This window comes from Ammospiza caudacuta, chromosome 20 (genome assembly GCF_027887145.1).
Source record: "Ammospiza caudacuta isolate bAmmCau1 chromosome 20, bAmmCau1.pri, whole genome shotgun sequence".
NCBI classification, from domain to species: Eukaryota; Metazoa; Chordata; class Aves; order Passeriformes; family Passerellidae; genus Ammospiza; species Ammospiza caudacuta.
This window is the reverse complement of record NC_080612.1, coordinates 9791226-9803930: the sequence shown is the minus strand read 5'-3', so window position 1 is coordinate 9803930 and position 12705 is coordinate 9791226. Positions and strand designations below refer to the sequence as shown.

General features: G+C 46.8%; 1 protein-coding gene across 1 annotated transcript in view; it reads right to left on the bottom strand.

Annotated features, from left to right (window-relative positions):
* Window positions 1-1041: 1041 nt before the first annotated feature.
* The window catches only part of RPH3AL (rabphilin 3A like (without C2 domains)), a 31238-nt gene continuing 19574 nt past the window's right edge, over window positions 1042-12705 (bottom strand). Inside the window, exons 6-8 of the mRNA XM_058817765.1 lie at window positions 11174-11287; window positions 9738-9905; window positions 1042-3308 (exon numbers count right to left, since the gene is read on the bottom strand). Of these exons, the coding sequence (XP_058673748.1) occupies window positions 3274-3308; window positions 9738-9905; window positions 11174-11287 (317 nt within the window). The 3' untranslated portion in view covers window positions 1042-3273. The remainder of the gene's footprint in view (window positions 3309-9737; window positions 9906-11173; window positions 11288-12705) is intronic.

Here is a 12705-nt window from a genome sequence, read left to right as displayed (position 1 = left end):
ATTTATGCATCATGTATGAGCTGTATGAATATGCAACAGGCTGTTGTTTTTAAGGGTTACTCCCCTGTTAACATGGGTCCTTTTTCAGGCTTATTTTGCCCAGAAAAGGTACCTGGACCGTCAGTAACTCTTTGTTTCTATTGTCTCACATTGTCCTAATCCAAACTGTCCAAATTATTATTACTCTAATTGCATTACTACTTTTACAACCATTCCATTACTATTAAACTTTAAAAATTTTACAAACAAATTGTTATTTTTCACACCCCAACACCAGCTGATCACCCAATCGCTCCGGCCACAGACGGCTCTGACAGGGGAAGCACTGCCTTCTCTCCCCTCCCAAAATAAAGTGTACAAACCAACCAGGGGAGCTTGGCAGTGCCCAGGCAGAGTTCGTGGCTCTCAGAGATCCCACAGCTGCCTCTCCCATCTGCTGGCTGTTGTCATGGCAAGCAGGGAGGGGAAGCAGCAGCCCCGGAGCTGCTCAGTCCTTGACACGCTCCATCCTTGGCCTGATGGCAGCTCCCCAGCACAACAATCCCAACTGCAATCACTGAGGAGCTTTTAGAGCAGGGCAAAGCAAAGGAAAAACAGATTAAAAAGCTGTTTGAAACCTTGAGGCTGAATGCTGAGGGAACAGGAGAGCCAGGGCTGTGTGAGCTCAGCACACAATGGGGAGACACAGAGGCGTTTCTTGGTGGCCCTGCTTGTCACAGAGGCTGTGGGGACAATTGCTGCTGCTTTGGGTCTTGGTTGCAGTGTGGAAAACCTCCATGGAGGGGCTGAGGAGCTGATCTGTGCCCCTGCCAGCACCAGCACCAGGCACAGAGGAGGAGACAAGACAAAAGGTGACTTTCAAGTGCAGGATTCAATTAAAGTCCAGCCACACCAATCCCATTTCCACTGGCTGGGTTATTGTCTTACCTTGCTGGAGGATTTCGAGAGTATCTACAAAAAAACCTTTTTTTACTGTTTCAGGAATGGCAAGGAGCTGTTACTGAGCAAAAGCTTTATTGTTTCCAGTAGTAAAACACCACATAAAAGTTGTGAGGGATGGAGGTGAGAACAAGAAAATCATAAACACAAATGACCAGAGCAGACTGAAAACATTCACTGAGCTCTTCTTGCCCACATTGAGCTGGCTCAAAAGGCAGGTACAGGTTCAGGATAATATTCCAACAAAAGCCACAAAACACAACCAAGACAATCACCACAAAGGGAAAAGTGGTCTTCAAAACAAAATAGTGCCCAGAGCTGCAGATGTTGCTCTATCACATTCAGCTGTGCCTGGATCACGTTGTCCAGGACCAGATCCGTCCCTCAATCCAAGAGGAGTCTTTCCACAGCTGATTGAACAGTTCTGGTTCAAACCCAGGTGCAATTACCCCATGGAGTTAAAATACACAGGTAAGAAAGAAAATATAAATAAAGTTTAAATAAGAAAGCAAAGTTTCCAGTCTCGCTAGCACCAGAGCAATGTCAAATTTATCTCTCAGAGTGTTCTATAAAAGCTGGCCTCAGTTAAAAACAAAGCTGATGCCTCTCAGTGGCACAGCAAGGACTCCCAGGCTCCTGAGCAGAGCTGGGATCCCGTGGGGTGGGAAATGAGGGTGGGAATGGGGACACCAGGGACCTGCCTGCACTGCCCTGGAGAGAAGCACAAGGGACACAAGGACAGCTAGGAATGACACTCAGGATTTCAAAAGCTCTTTCCAGCTCAGTGTGGAGCTGAGCAGGTTTAAAGAAAACAGAGTCAATTCCTAAAAGTCTTTTCCCTTCTCCTTCTGCTGTGGAATTAACTTTGCCTGGCAGGCCCGGCTGGCTGAGGCACTGCACTAATGAGCAAGACAAGAATCACTTGGATTGTCAAAAGCTTCAAGGCACAACAGAACTCTCTTTGGTGCCTACACACCCTGGAAACTGAAGACCCTACAGCCCTGAAACCACACCAGTATTTCAGCTGGAGCTCCTTTTTCACATACAGCTGATGGTTTTGGCATCTCCCATTGCACAGATGCCAGGTTAACAGTTAATGGCCAGGTTAACAACAGACCATGCCGTAAAACATCCCTCAGAGGAGAACAACCTCACCCCTTGCTCTCTCCAGCACTGATGGTGTGCCCCTCACACTCAGTGATTTCTTTTTCTGCCATCTCAGGGAGCGCAAAGGTTTTGTTCCCATTTGCAAAAGGGCAGGAGCAGATCCCAGAGGGAGGGCTGGGAGCATTTCACCAGCAAGCTGCCACGGCACTGACCTGGGGAGCAGGGAGGGAACGGCCTCTGTTGGGCCAGGCTCATCTGGAAAGCAAGCCAGGGATTGATTTCCCATCTCCTGCCAGAGTGTTCCAGCACCCAATCTCATTTATCTTCATCCTGCAGCCGTTTGTAAGAACACACACTACATGCACACAGAGTGCCCAGAGCAAAGGGAAGCAGAACAAAAGAGAAATAACCAGGGGAAAGGCTGACATTAATGGGCACAAATTGCCTTTAACTCTGTGATTTCAGAGGGAACTTTTTGGAATCCTTTGTTTCTTCATAATAGACAGGTCAGCTCCAAAGCATTTAATAAAATCCACAGACTCCCAGTGTGGGTTTTGTTCAGGCCTTCAAAGATCTAATAGCTCCAGAGACGTGAGGTAATTTGATTTTTCTCATCTGTCAGGCCTCAGAGGGAAATTGTCCATTCTGGAGGATAAGCAGGACCAGGGCACGCAGTTTTCAAGAGCCTGACTCATGATGACACCACCAGAGCCAGCCAGATGCTCCAGACTTCCAGGAAAAAAGACAAAAGAAGGTGGGTGCACGTGGGAGGGGAATCTGCAGAGCTTTACAGGATAAAGTAATTCGAAAGCTTTTATCCCATTTGGGCAGCTGGGCTGGGGTTTGGGGGTGTGCCGCAGCAAACACATCTCCCCTGACCCCCACCCTCCCACGAGCACAAGGGGAGTGAAAAATTCACTCCAAGGGGAGTGAAAAACCCCATCAGCTGGCACCCATCAGCCCAGCAAATTCCTTGGAGTGTTCCTTTACCCTGAGCAGAGAGGAAGGGAGGGAACAGGAGATTCACCTGTTCCTGCTGCCCCCTCCAAACTCGCTCCAAACAGAACAAAACAACAACAAACACAAGGATGGGAGCAAATCCCAGCCCCAGGCCCTCTGCTGCCATCACAGCATCACCACTGGCAGCAGCTCCTGTCTGGGGTGGGATCTCAGGAATGGCAGTGCTGGATCCAGGACAAAGCAGCTCCATCTTCACCCCCTTCAGAATCAGAGACGTGTTCTGGTGTGGGCTCCTCGTTTGCCTTCAAAAAAAAAAATAAAATAAAGAATAAAAGTTTTTGTTTGGAAAGCGGCGAAGGGGAGAGGCTCCACAGGGTTGTTTCACGTTGCTTTTGTGTGCTCAGTGCCATTTTGAGAGCTCCCTAAAAATAATAAAGAGAACATCTGTGCATCATTAGTCCAGCAGTCAGAGCCCATTAGACTCGATTAAAGGAAGAAAAGCCAGGGGAGGGAAATGTGGGGAGGAGGAGAAATGAGGAGTTGTGCTGCTAGGACTGGTCCATGAGACATTCCTGCTCAGTCACAACTGGGGATGGGCACAGCCCTGCTCTGCTCCAGATCTGGGCTTGGGAAAAATGCATGCATTTTATGATTGGCTTTTCACAAATATTGAAATGAATATTATATGTGTTGTATTAGAAAGTGATGCTGTATTAATTCTCTTAAGTAGTGTGTTAAATATAGTTTTAGGTTATAAAAATTGTTAAAATAGAAACTATGCTGTGTAGGACACTTTTTTTTAAAGAAAGGACTGGCAGCGAGATAGCAGCCACAGGACACGTGAATCTTTCAGAGAAAGAGAATTGATTGCCCCATTATCAGGAGAAATGAACTTCTTCCTGCCTCAAAGGTGCTGTTGGGATCCAGAGGAAGAAGCTGGCACTGACCAGACAGAATCCTGTGTTTGAATGGAATTTATGCATCATGTATGAGGTGTATGAATATGCAACGGGTTATTGTATTTAAGGGTTAATCCTCTGTTAACGTGGATCCTTTTTTGAGCTTATTTTACACAGAGAAGGTACCCAGACATCTGTAACTCTTTGTTTCTATTGTCTCACATCGTCCTAATTCAAATTGTCTAAATTATTGTTACTCTAACTGTATTACTATTTTTATAACCATTTTATTACTATAATACTTTTAAAATTTTAAAAACAAGCGATTGGCGTTTTTCACAGGGCTCCTGTTGCCTGAACAACCCTGAGCTGATCCCTTCAGTGCCCTGGCCAAGCTCAGGCTCTGCTGGGACACACTGCTGCTCCTCTTGGAGAAAGGACAGGGGAACCACAGCAATCACAGCATTCAATGTCAATTGTTCAAGGCACCAGGAGTCCCAAAGCAAATTCCTGCCAGCGGCTGCTGCCTGACATCCCTGCTAAAAGATAAACCACAGAACCTCTCCCTGTGTTTGCAAAGACTCCAAAATCCACTTTTCACTTCTGTCCTGCTGACTTCCCCTGCTCTCCCCTTCCTGCTCTGTTTGCCAAGCTGCCATCAGCTCCTGCCCCCGGTGCTTTGTGCAAAATGCTGAATGGGAAGTTGGAGTGAATGCATTGCAGAGGGCAGAGGATGAGCCTGAGGAGGTGGGGACAGGAGGCCAGACAGGCTGTTTGATCACAGACCTCTGCAGTGGGAAGGAAGGCACAAAAATAGGAGTTTCATCCTCAGCAGCAGGCTTGTTTCCTGATAGATTGAGTGAAAGAGCTGAGAGAATGAATCTTTGTCATCCCTCTATTTTGAAGGAAGAAGCCTTCAATTTAAAACTCCATAAAGAATTACAGGAATAGTGAAAGTAATTTATTTTTTAGTTAGTTGAGCCTTTATTCGCTTAACTCCAAGACGGGCTTGAAAGAGCTGGAAATGTTTTGCTTCTTCCACTCGAGGATGAAAATATTTTAATTCCCTCAAACATGGAAAGGGGGCACAGGCTTCTCCTGAGGTTCATATTTACAAATGCATTGTATCTGGAATGCAAACCTTGAATCATTTCCTAATGCTGCCACTACCCAGAGCTATGTTTTATTTATAAGTACAGCAGGACCACTCGGTGCTCTGAGCATCTGAGGAGGCAGAGACAGCTCAAAGCTCCTCAGCCATGAAGGCACAATTCAATTTTTTTCACTTTGGGGGAAGACAGACAACTTATCCTCTGCCTTGGCAGCAGGAAATCTCAATCCCAGTGAGCTCTGAGCAAAAGGGTATAAAGAGGAGGAAAAATGTGATGAGGCAGCCAATGAAGGGAGCAGGGGCTTGGATGGGTGTGGGTGAGGGTCTTTCCTTCATATCTGATCCCTCTGTCCTTCCCAAACTGTACCCTAAAGCAGGGATTTCCCACCTCTTCCAGCCTGCTGCAAAACCAGCCCTGGAAATCCACACAAACAAGGAACAAGCCTGAAAACATCTCAGCAACTTTCTCACCAAGCACAGGAAAACAAAAGTCAACTCCCCAAAGACTGCCACGAAGCAAGTAATTAAAGAAATTACTACCTCATTTGGAGCCTAATTACTGTTAGGACATTTTATTTTTTTTTTCCTTCCTACATGGAACGGAGTAGTCAGACCCACTGAAGCAAAATGCCACCTCCTCATGGTCCCTGAGGGAGCAAAGCAGACATCTGAAAAGAAGAATGGAAGTGAAAATAGAAGTTAATGCTTTAACTTCAAAGATGCCCAGAGAATTTCCTGCCACAACAATAATGCTGGATGGCTCTGCCTGGCTCGTGTATTAACAGCTTGAATATTTATGAGCAAAAAGTGGATGCCTAGCCCAGCCAGGGAGCCCACAGAGAGACAGCACCTCATTCCTAAATCCAGTCAATTCCTGAAAGACAAAGCGTAAATCTGCCCAAATTAAGAGAGCTGGGAGCAGCACTCCCTGTCCATCTCCCTCAGCCTCTCCCACCATAAAGGAGATGCAGGAGGAGGGCTCAGGCTGGAGCTGGTGACATCTGGGGATCTTTGCAGCAGGTCCCACCCCATTCCTGCACACCAGAACATTTCTGACCCGCAGCAGGCGGTGCCAGCCTTGTCTCAGCTCCGTTCAACGTGCCTCTGTTCAAGTGCCAGCTGCTGCACCACTCTTTAAGTATTAATGATTTAGACAACACAATTGGCAAGCAGGCAGAGATGGGGAGGCTGTGATTTGCACTCACTCATTAGAGCTTCTCTCCTGGCTGCCTCTCAGAGCTGATTCCAGCAGGAATCAGAGCTTCTGCAGCCCCACAGCCCGTGCCAGGCTGGCTCCCCACTCCCCAGCAGCCAGCAGGATTCACCATTTCTGGGGCAGATTCCTCAGAGGATGCTGAGAACCCCATCAGCTGGCACCCATCAGTGCAGAACCTGCTGCTGATCTGAGGGGAGATGACTTTGGTTTCATTTACCCCCTGCAGCAGGCCCAAGCTCGGATTTCTTATCTCCATTAAAAGCTCTCCCTGGGCTAATGAAAACCACTGTAAGATACTGATTGTTTTTGTTTCACTCTGTTTAATATTCCCCTTCCTTAATAAAAACATCATAATCAACACAAGTGAGGATTTTGCTCTTTTTTAAAGGCATCTCTCAGCATCAGCTGTGCAGCCAGAACAAGGTGAGTCACCTGCCCTAGCTGGGAGCAAGAGGGGAAAAGAAGACTGTTCTTCTTCCATATGTGCAAATTTAATTTTCTTTAGGATAAAACCTTCTTCAGGACAATGAGTGTATGACCTTCCTCTTGAAAGCTATCAGGTTAGAGCAGGCACTCCAGGAGCTGCAGCTTCAGAAGCAGAAGGAGCAGCAGCCCCTCAGAAAATGGGGCTTTTGAAAGGCTTTGAGAGCAGGTGGTAAAAAAAAAATTTAAAAAATAATAATAAAACTGGCAGCCTCTCAACTCACCACTCTTCTGAAACTTTGGCTCATGGGCTGAGGTTGCCTCAATCCCAATGCAGCTCTGACAATGAGTCATTTTATGACAAACCCCAGGCTTCATTATCAGCCCCAGCAAAGCCCAGGCGGAGCTGCAGCATCGCGCTGGAAACCTCCAACCTCTCCTTAAGAGCTCCTTGTCCTCCCCTGGCCAAAACCCTGCTGCTGGCTTGGCCTTCAGGCTGGAAGAGCCCAGGACAGTGAGAGCAGCTGCTTTTGCAGCACCTGTCCCCAGCTCCTGCTCTGGAGGTGGCCTGGGATCTCAGGATGCTCTGCCAAGTCGCACTCGAGAGCGGAGTAAGAGCAGAGGTGAGAAAAGAAGTGCAAAGAAAGAACAACACCTGAGGTGATAATATGGAGCAAAAATTGCTCCTGACAGGGTGTTGTAAAGGTGCAGAAAATCAGCTTTTAACAGCCCCATCCTGCAGCTGAGGATCAGCAGCTGAAATGAGGAAGGATCTTTGCCCCTTGCTCTGCTCTTGGGGCAGGGCAGAGCTCAGGGAATGCCCAAAAGGCAGGGAGAGGCTGGGAACCCTGAAATCCAGCACTCTTTGAAGATATCAACAGCAAGAGCAGCCTCTGTTTGTTGGCAAAGAGAGGCACCCAAAGTGCTGATCTCCTGCCTCCCTGCCTGGATTTGGGGGTACAGAGCCCCTGTACCTGGGCTCTGAACAAAGCAGCCCCTTCTGCAGGAACACTGAGAAATAAATGACCCCAGACATAAAGATCTTCACAGAAAGTCCCTAGGCAGCCAACCTGGCTTAACCTTTTCCCTAGCAGGATCCTCTCTGAATCTCAGGGCCAGCTTTAACTGGGCTCAGGAGATTGCTGCAGTTTTCCTTTTTTAAATATCAGCCCATGCTGCCTGTCACTCCAGCTCTCCCCCATCTTCACAGGGAGATCCCTCTGGAAAGATGTGACCCCTTGTGCCAAGCTTTGCATATGGAGTTTTTAGCAGGAAAATGGGGGGTTTTTTTCTTTTTTTTTAAGGCTCTGAAATAGAGTTTGCACTGTCATGGCCAGGCAGCAGCTGGCTCAAAGAGCAGCAGAGAAGCTACAGAACACTGAGTACAAACACATTGTCCAGGAGTGGATCCATCCATCCATCAGAGGCAGCACCCAAAGGGTCACCTGCTGTCCACCAACACCCATTCCAGCCCCAAGGACAACCTGCAGCTCCTCTGGAATCCACCCTCTCTAATCCTGTACAACAGGAGCTTAAAATAAACCCCCCTGCCAGGCCAGGGCAGGCTCTAATCCAGGGGGAGGAAGGACAGAGCAGAAGAATCACTTGTCTGGTTTGTCTGGTGAAAAACCAAAGGAAAACTGCCGGTGCCTGTGAGCTGGGGAGGGAGGGAAGAGCAGAGGAACAATTTTGTGCTGCCTGTTTCTAGCAGGGAGAGCAGGGAGGGAGGGGGACCACGGCTCCCTGGTGCACTGAAGGATGAACCTGCTCTCTCTAATCCAATTTATGCCTCAACATGGCCAGCACCAAGCAGGCTCAGGAAGAACAGCAGAGGCAGTTCAGAGGGCAGGGATGCTGAGGAGGGAGCGGGGCTGCATGATAACTTGAGGGGTTAGTGACTAAATTAGTGGGAACTGCAGAGAGAACACATTTGCATCTCTTTCAGCTGCTTCAGGTGTGATAGCAGCCTCTGCTTTCCCAGTCACTTAATTGTTCTGAGGGTTTTGAGGGGGAAAAAGTGTCTTTCTTCTGCACTGCAGAGTTCTGGGAAGAGCCATGCTTGGCTTCAAGAGCAACCTCACTCCAGGAAAGAAATGTTCCTCGTTCTCATAAAGCTGCTGGGCTTTGCTTTGCTTCAGGAGAAGCTCAATCTGTTCTGCTGGCTCTGCAGGACACAGAGCAGCTCTGCAGGGCCACAGCCCCAGGCTCTGAGTGCTGCTGGCCGTGGGTGTAGGCAGCTCCCACCCCAGACCATTACTCATGTTGCAGAAAAGGTTTTGCATTCAGGGGAGAAGGTGTGACACCGTGACAGCATCTGCTAATACAAAGAAAAAGAAGCAGAGTGGCACAATGCCAGTGCCCCTGTGAAAATACATTCTCCCTGGTGTCTGCTGTGAGATGTGACCAGGAATAGAGCAAAGCAGGCTCCCACTTAGAAATAAAGAAGAGAAAGCTTTATTAACTTAAAACTATATGTAAAAATATAGTTAGAAAGAAAGAATAGAATTTTCATACAGAAAGAATGAAAACCTTCCAAAAACATTTCCTCCTCCCCCCACCAAATTTCCAATACATCCACCCCTCAGATCACCAACTCTCAGTCCATCACCACCCTTCAGATAATCAATTCTCAGTTCATCAAGGGGTGAGGAGCCCCTCTTGTGCCACAGAAACACAGTTGAGACCTCTTGACCACAGCATCCTAAAAACTCACTTCCTCTCAAACCATGACACAGAGAAAAGTGATCCCGGGGCCACAGCTTTGTGTGCCTCTGGCAATTCAAACTGTCCCGATTATTATTACTCTAATTGTACTACTATTTTTACAACTATTTTATTACTATGAGACTTTTAAAATTTTGTGATTGGCGTTTTTCACACCCAAACACCAGCTGGTCACCCATCCGCTCTGGCCACAGACGGCTCTGGCAGGGGAAGCACTGCCCTGCCCTTCCCTCCCAAAATAAAGTGTAAAAGCACACGAAGCCTTTGGGAAAGCACACAAAGCCTCTGGGAAAGCTGTGCTTTCAGGGGGTTCAGCCCCAAGGAGCAGGGATGTGCACAGGGAGGGGGTGCAGCTTACCAGGGGTGCCGGTGTCGCTGTGGCGCCTGCCCGAGGGTTGGTCACTCTCCGCGGGGCTGAGCTCGGCCCCCTGCTCACTGCCCAGGCTGCTGTGGCTGCCCCACTGCTGGGGACACTGCGGGGGCTCCAGGGCTCTGCTCCTGGCCGGGCTGGGTCCCCTGGTGGGGGCTGCAGGGACAGGACAGAGATGTGGTGAGGGCATCGAAGGAGGTGGTGTTATATTTACGGGAACGAATGATGAGTCTGGCTCCCTGTTCTCAGAGGGTTGATTTATTATTCTATTACACTATATTATATTAGAGAACGCTAAACTAAACTGTACTAAAGAATACAGAAAGGATACTTACAGAAGGCTAATATAATGATAATATGAAATAATTAATTAATAAATAAGATAATAATGAAAACTCATGACTCTCTCCAGAGTCCTAACACAGCTTGGCCCCTAATTGGCCATTGAGTGAAAACAACTCACAGCAGAATCCAATGAAACAATCACCTGTGGGTAAACAATCTCCAAACACGTCCCAAAGGAGCAAAACACAGGAGAAGCAAATCAAGACAATTATTGTTTTCCTTTTTCTCTGAGGCTTCTCAGCTTCCCAGGAGAAAAATACTGAGCAAAGGGATTTTTCCAGAGAATGCGAATGCAGAATTTTCCAGACAATGTGAATTCAGAATCCACAGAATGTGGATACTGAGCTGGGTCCTACAGGAGCTGGAACATCCCAGCTCCAGCCAGGAGCCCTCAGGAGCAGGGTCAGCCCCAGTTCTTGTGCTCTGCTCCCAGGAAACACCAGTGATCTCAGTGATGCCAGGAGCGAGGAGCTGGCCAGGGACGTGGTGCCAGGAGCTGTCACATTCACATTCTCTGAAAAATCCCTTGGCCCAGGATTTTTCTCCTGGGAAGCTGAGCAGCCTTAGAGAAAAAGCAAAACAATAATTGTCTGATTTGCTTCTCCTGTGTTTTGCTCATGTGGAATGTGTTTGGAGTTTGTTTACCCACAGGTGATTGTTTCACTGGATTCTGCTGTGAATTATTTTCACTCATTGGCCAATCAGTGCCAAGCTGTGTCAGGACTTTGGAAGGAGTCACGATTTTTCATTATTATCTTTTTAGCCTTCTGTAAGTATCCTTTCAGTATTCTTTAGTATAGTTTAGTTTAGCATTCTTTAATATAATATAGTATAATAAAATAATGAATTAGCCTTCTGAGAGCATGGAGTCAGGTTCATCATTCCTCCCCACCACGAGGGCACCCCACAAATACAACGAGGAGCAGCTCCCAGCTCCTGGAATGCTGCAGGCCATGGAAGGAACCAGGGAGAAATCCCAGGGAGAAAGGCTCAGACGCTCACCCAGCACAGCCAAGAGCCAAACACTGAATCACTTCACACCTCCCATCCTCCAGCCACGGGGAAGTGCAGCTCCTCACCCATTCCTGCCTGGAGCTTTCTCCCTTGGGAGCCTTTTGATCCCACGGGGACGGGTTTGTCATCCAGGCTGGAGGAACTGAGCTCCGAGTCGCTCTCGCTGTCACTGGAAACCCCTGCAGGAGAGGACACAGACGCTCATTCACAACGTTCACAACACTCCCCAAAGAGCTGCCAGATGGATCCAAAGGAAACAGGAACAAACTCTGACTCCCTGCTCACGTTCTCCCTCCCCAAAGCAGACCCTTCCTGCTGCTCCTCCCCAGCATGAGGTGGTTTTACTCCTTGCAGATGATTTAGAACTCTAGAAGGTGCAGACACCACCAGTGCTTCTCTCCTAAAGCTGACTGGGACCAGGGGGTGTGGGGTTTGTGGGGTTCCCAGGATGAGGTGAGAGATGAGAATTTGGCTCCATGTTATCAGAAGGCTGATATTATATTATATTATATTATATTATATTATATTATATTATATTATATTATATTATATTATATTATATTATATTATATTATATTATATTTAGTATGTATTATATATTATATACAATGTAAAATATAATATTATTTATATATAATATAATATAATATAATATAATATAATATAATATAATATAATATAATATAATATAATATAATATAATATAATATAATATAATATAATATAATATAATATAATATAATATATACTAAAACTACACTAAAGAAAGAGAAAGGACACACCAGAAGGCTTTAACAAGAATGAATAATAAAAACCTGAGATTCCTCAGAGCCTCAACACAGCTGGACCACGACTGGCCATTAAATTAAAACAATTCACAGGGAACCAATCAAACATCCACCTGTTGGCAAAAAATATCCAAGCCACATTTCCAAAGCAGCAAACACAGAAGCAGCAATCAGATAATTATTGTTTTCATTCTTCTTTGAGGCTTGTCAGCTTCCCAGGAGAAAATCCTGGGCAAAGAGGATTTTTCAGAAAATATCACGGTGACATTGGGGTGCTCCTGTGCCACTCTTTGCTGCTCCAGGCTCTGCTCTCCCTTTCTTTCCCCTCTGTGTTTTTCTTCCCCTGAATCCTGGCTCTCTTCCTGCTGCTTTCCACTCCCCATATTTTCCAAAAGAGCTGGAGGAGCCTCATTTTGCCAGACACAGCTTCCCAAACTGGCAGGTTCTTCCCACTTTTCCATGCAATTATGCAAACACCTCTCCTGCTTACACTGGTGTAAAAGATAACTCGGCTGCCAGCTGCTCTGGGTAAAATTAAAATAATGTTTTTTCCCAATTCCTGGATTTTTGTGGTGGTTTGATCTCAGAACAGAAATGGTGGGGCTGAGTAGGAAAGTAATGGGGAAAAAAAAAAAAAATCTGTTTTTTGTTTGAGGGATTGCACTTCTCCATTTGAGCAGGCAGATACCAGCTCTCCTGGCAGCCACTTCAAACAGCAGGTCACAACTCCTGAAGAAAAGTACAAAATCAGCCCATGAGGGATGTAAAGCGGGTAACACCACAACCTGCAGCCTCTCCTGAGGCAAAAG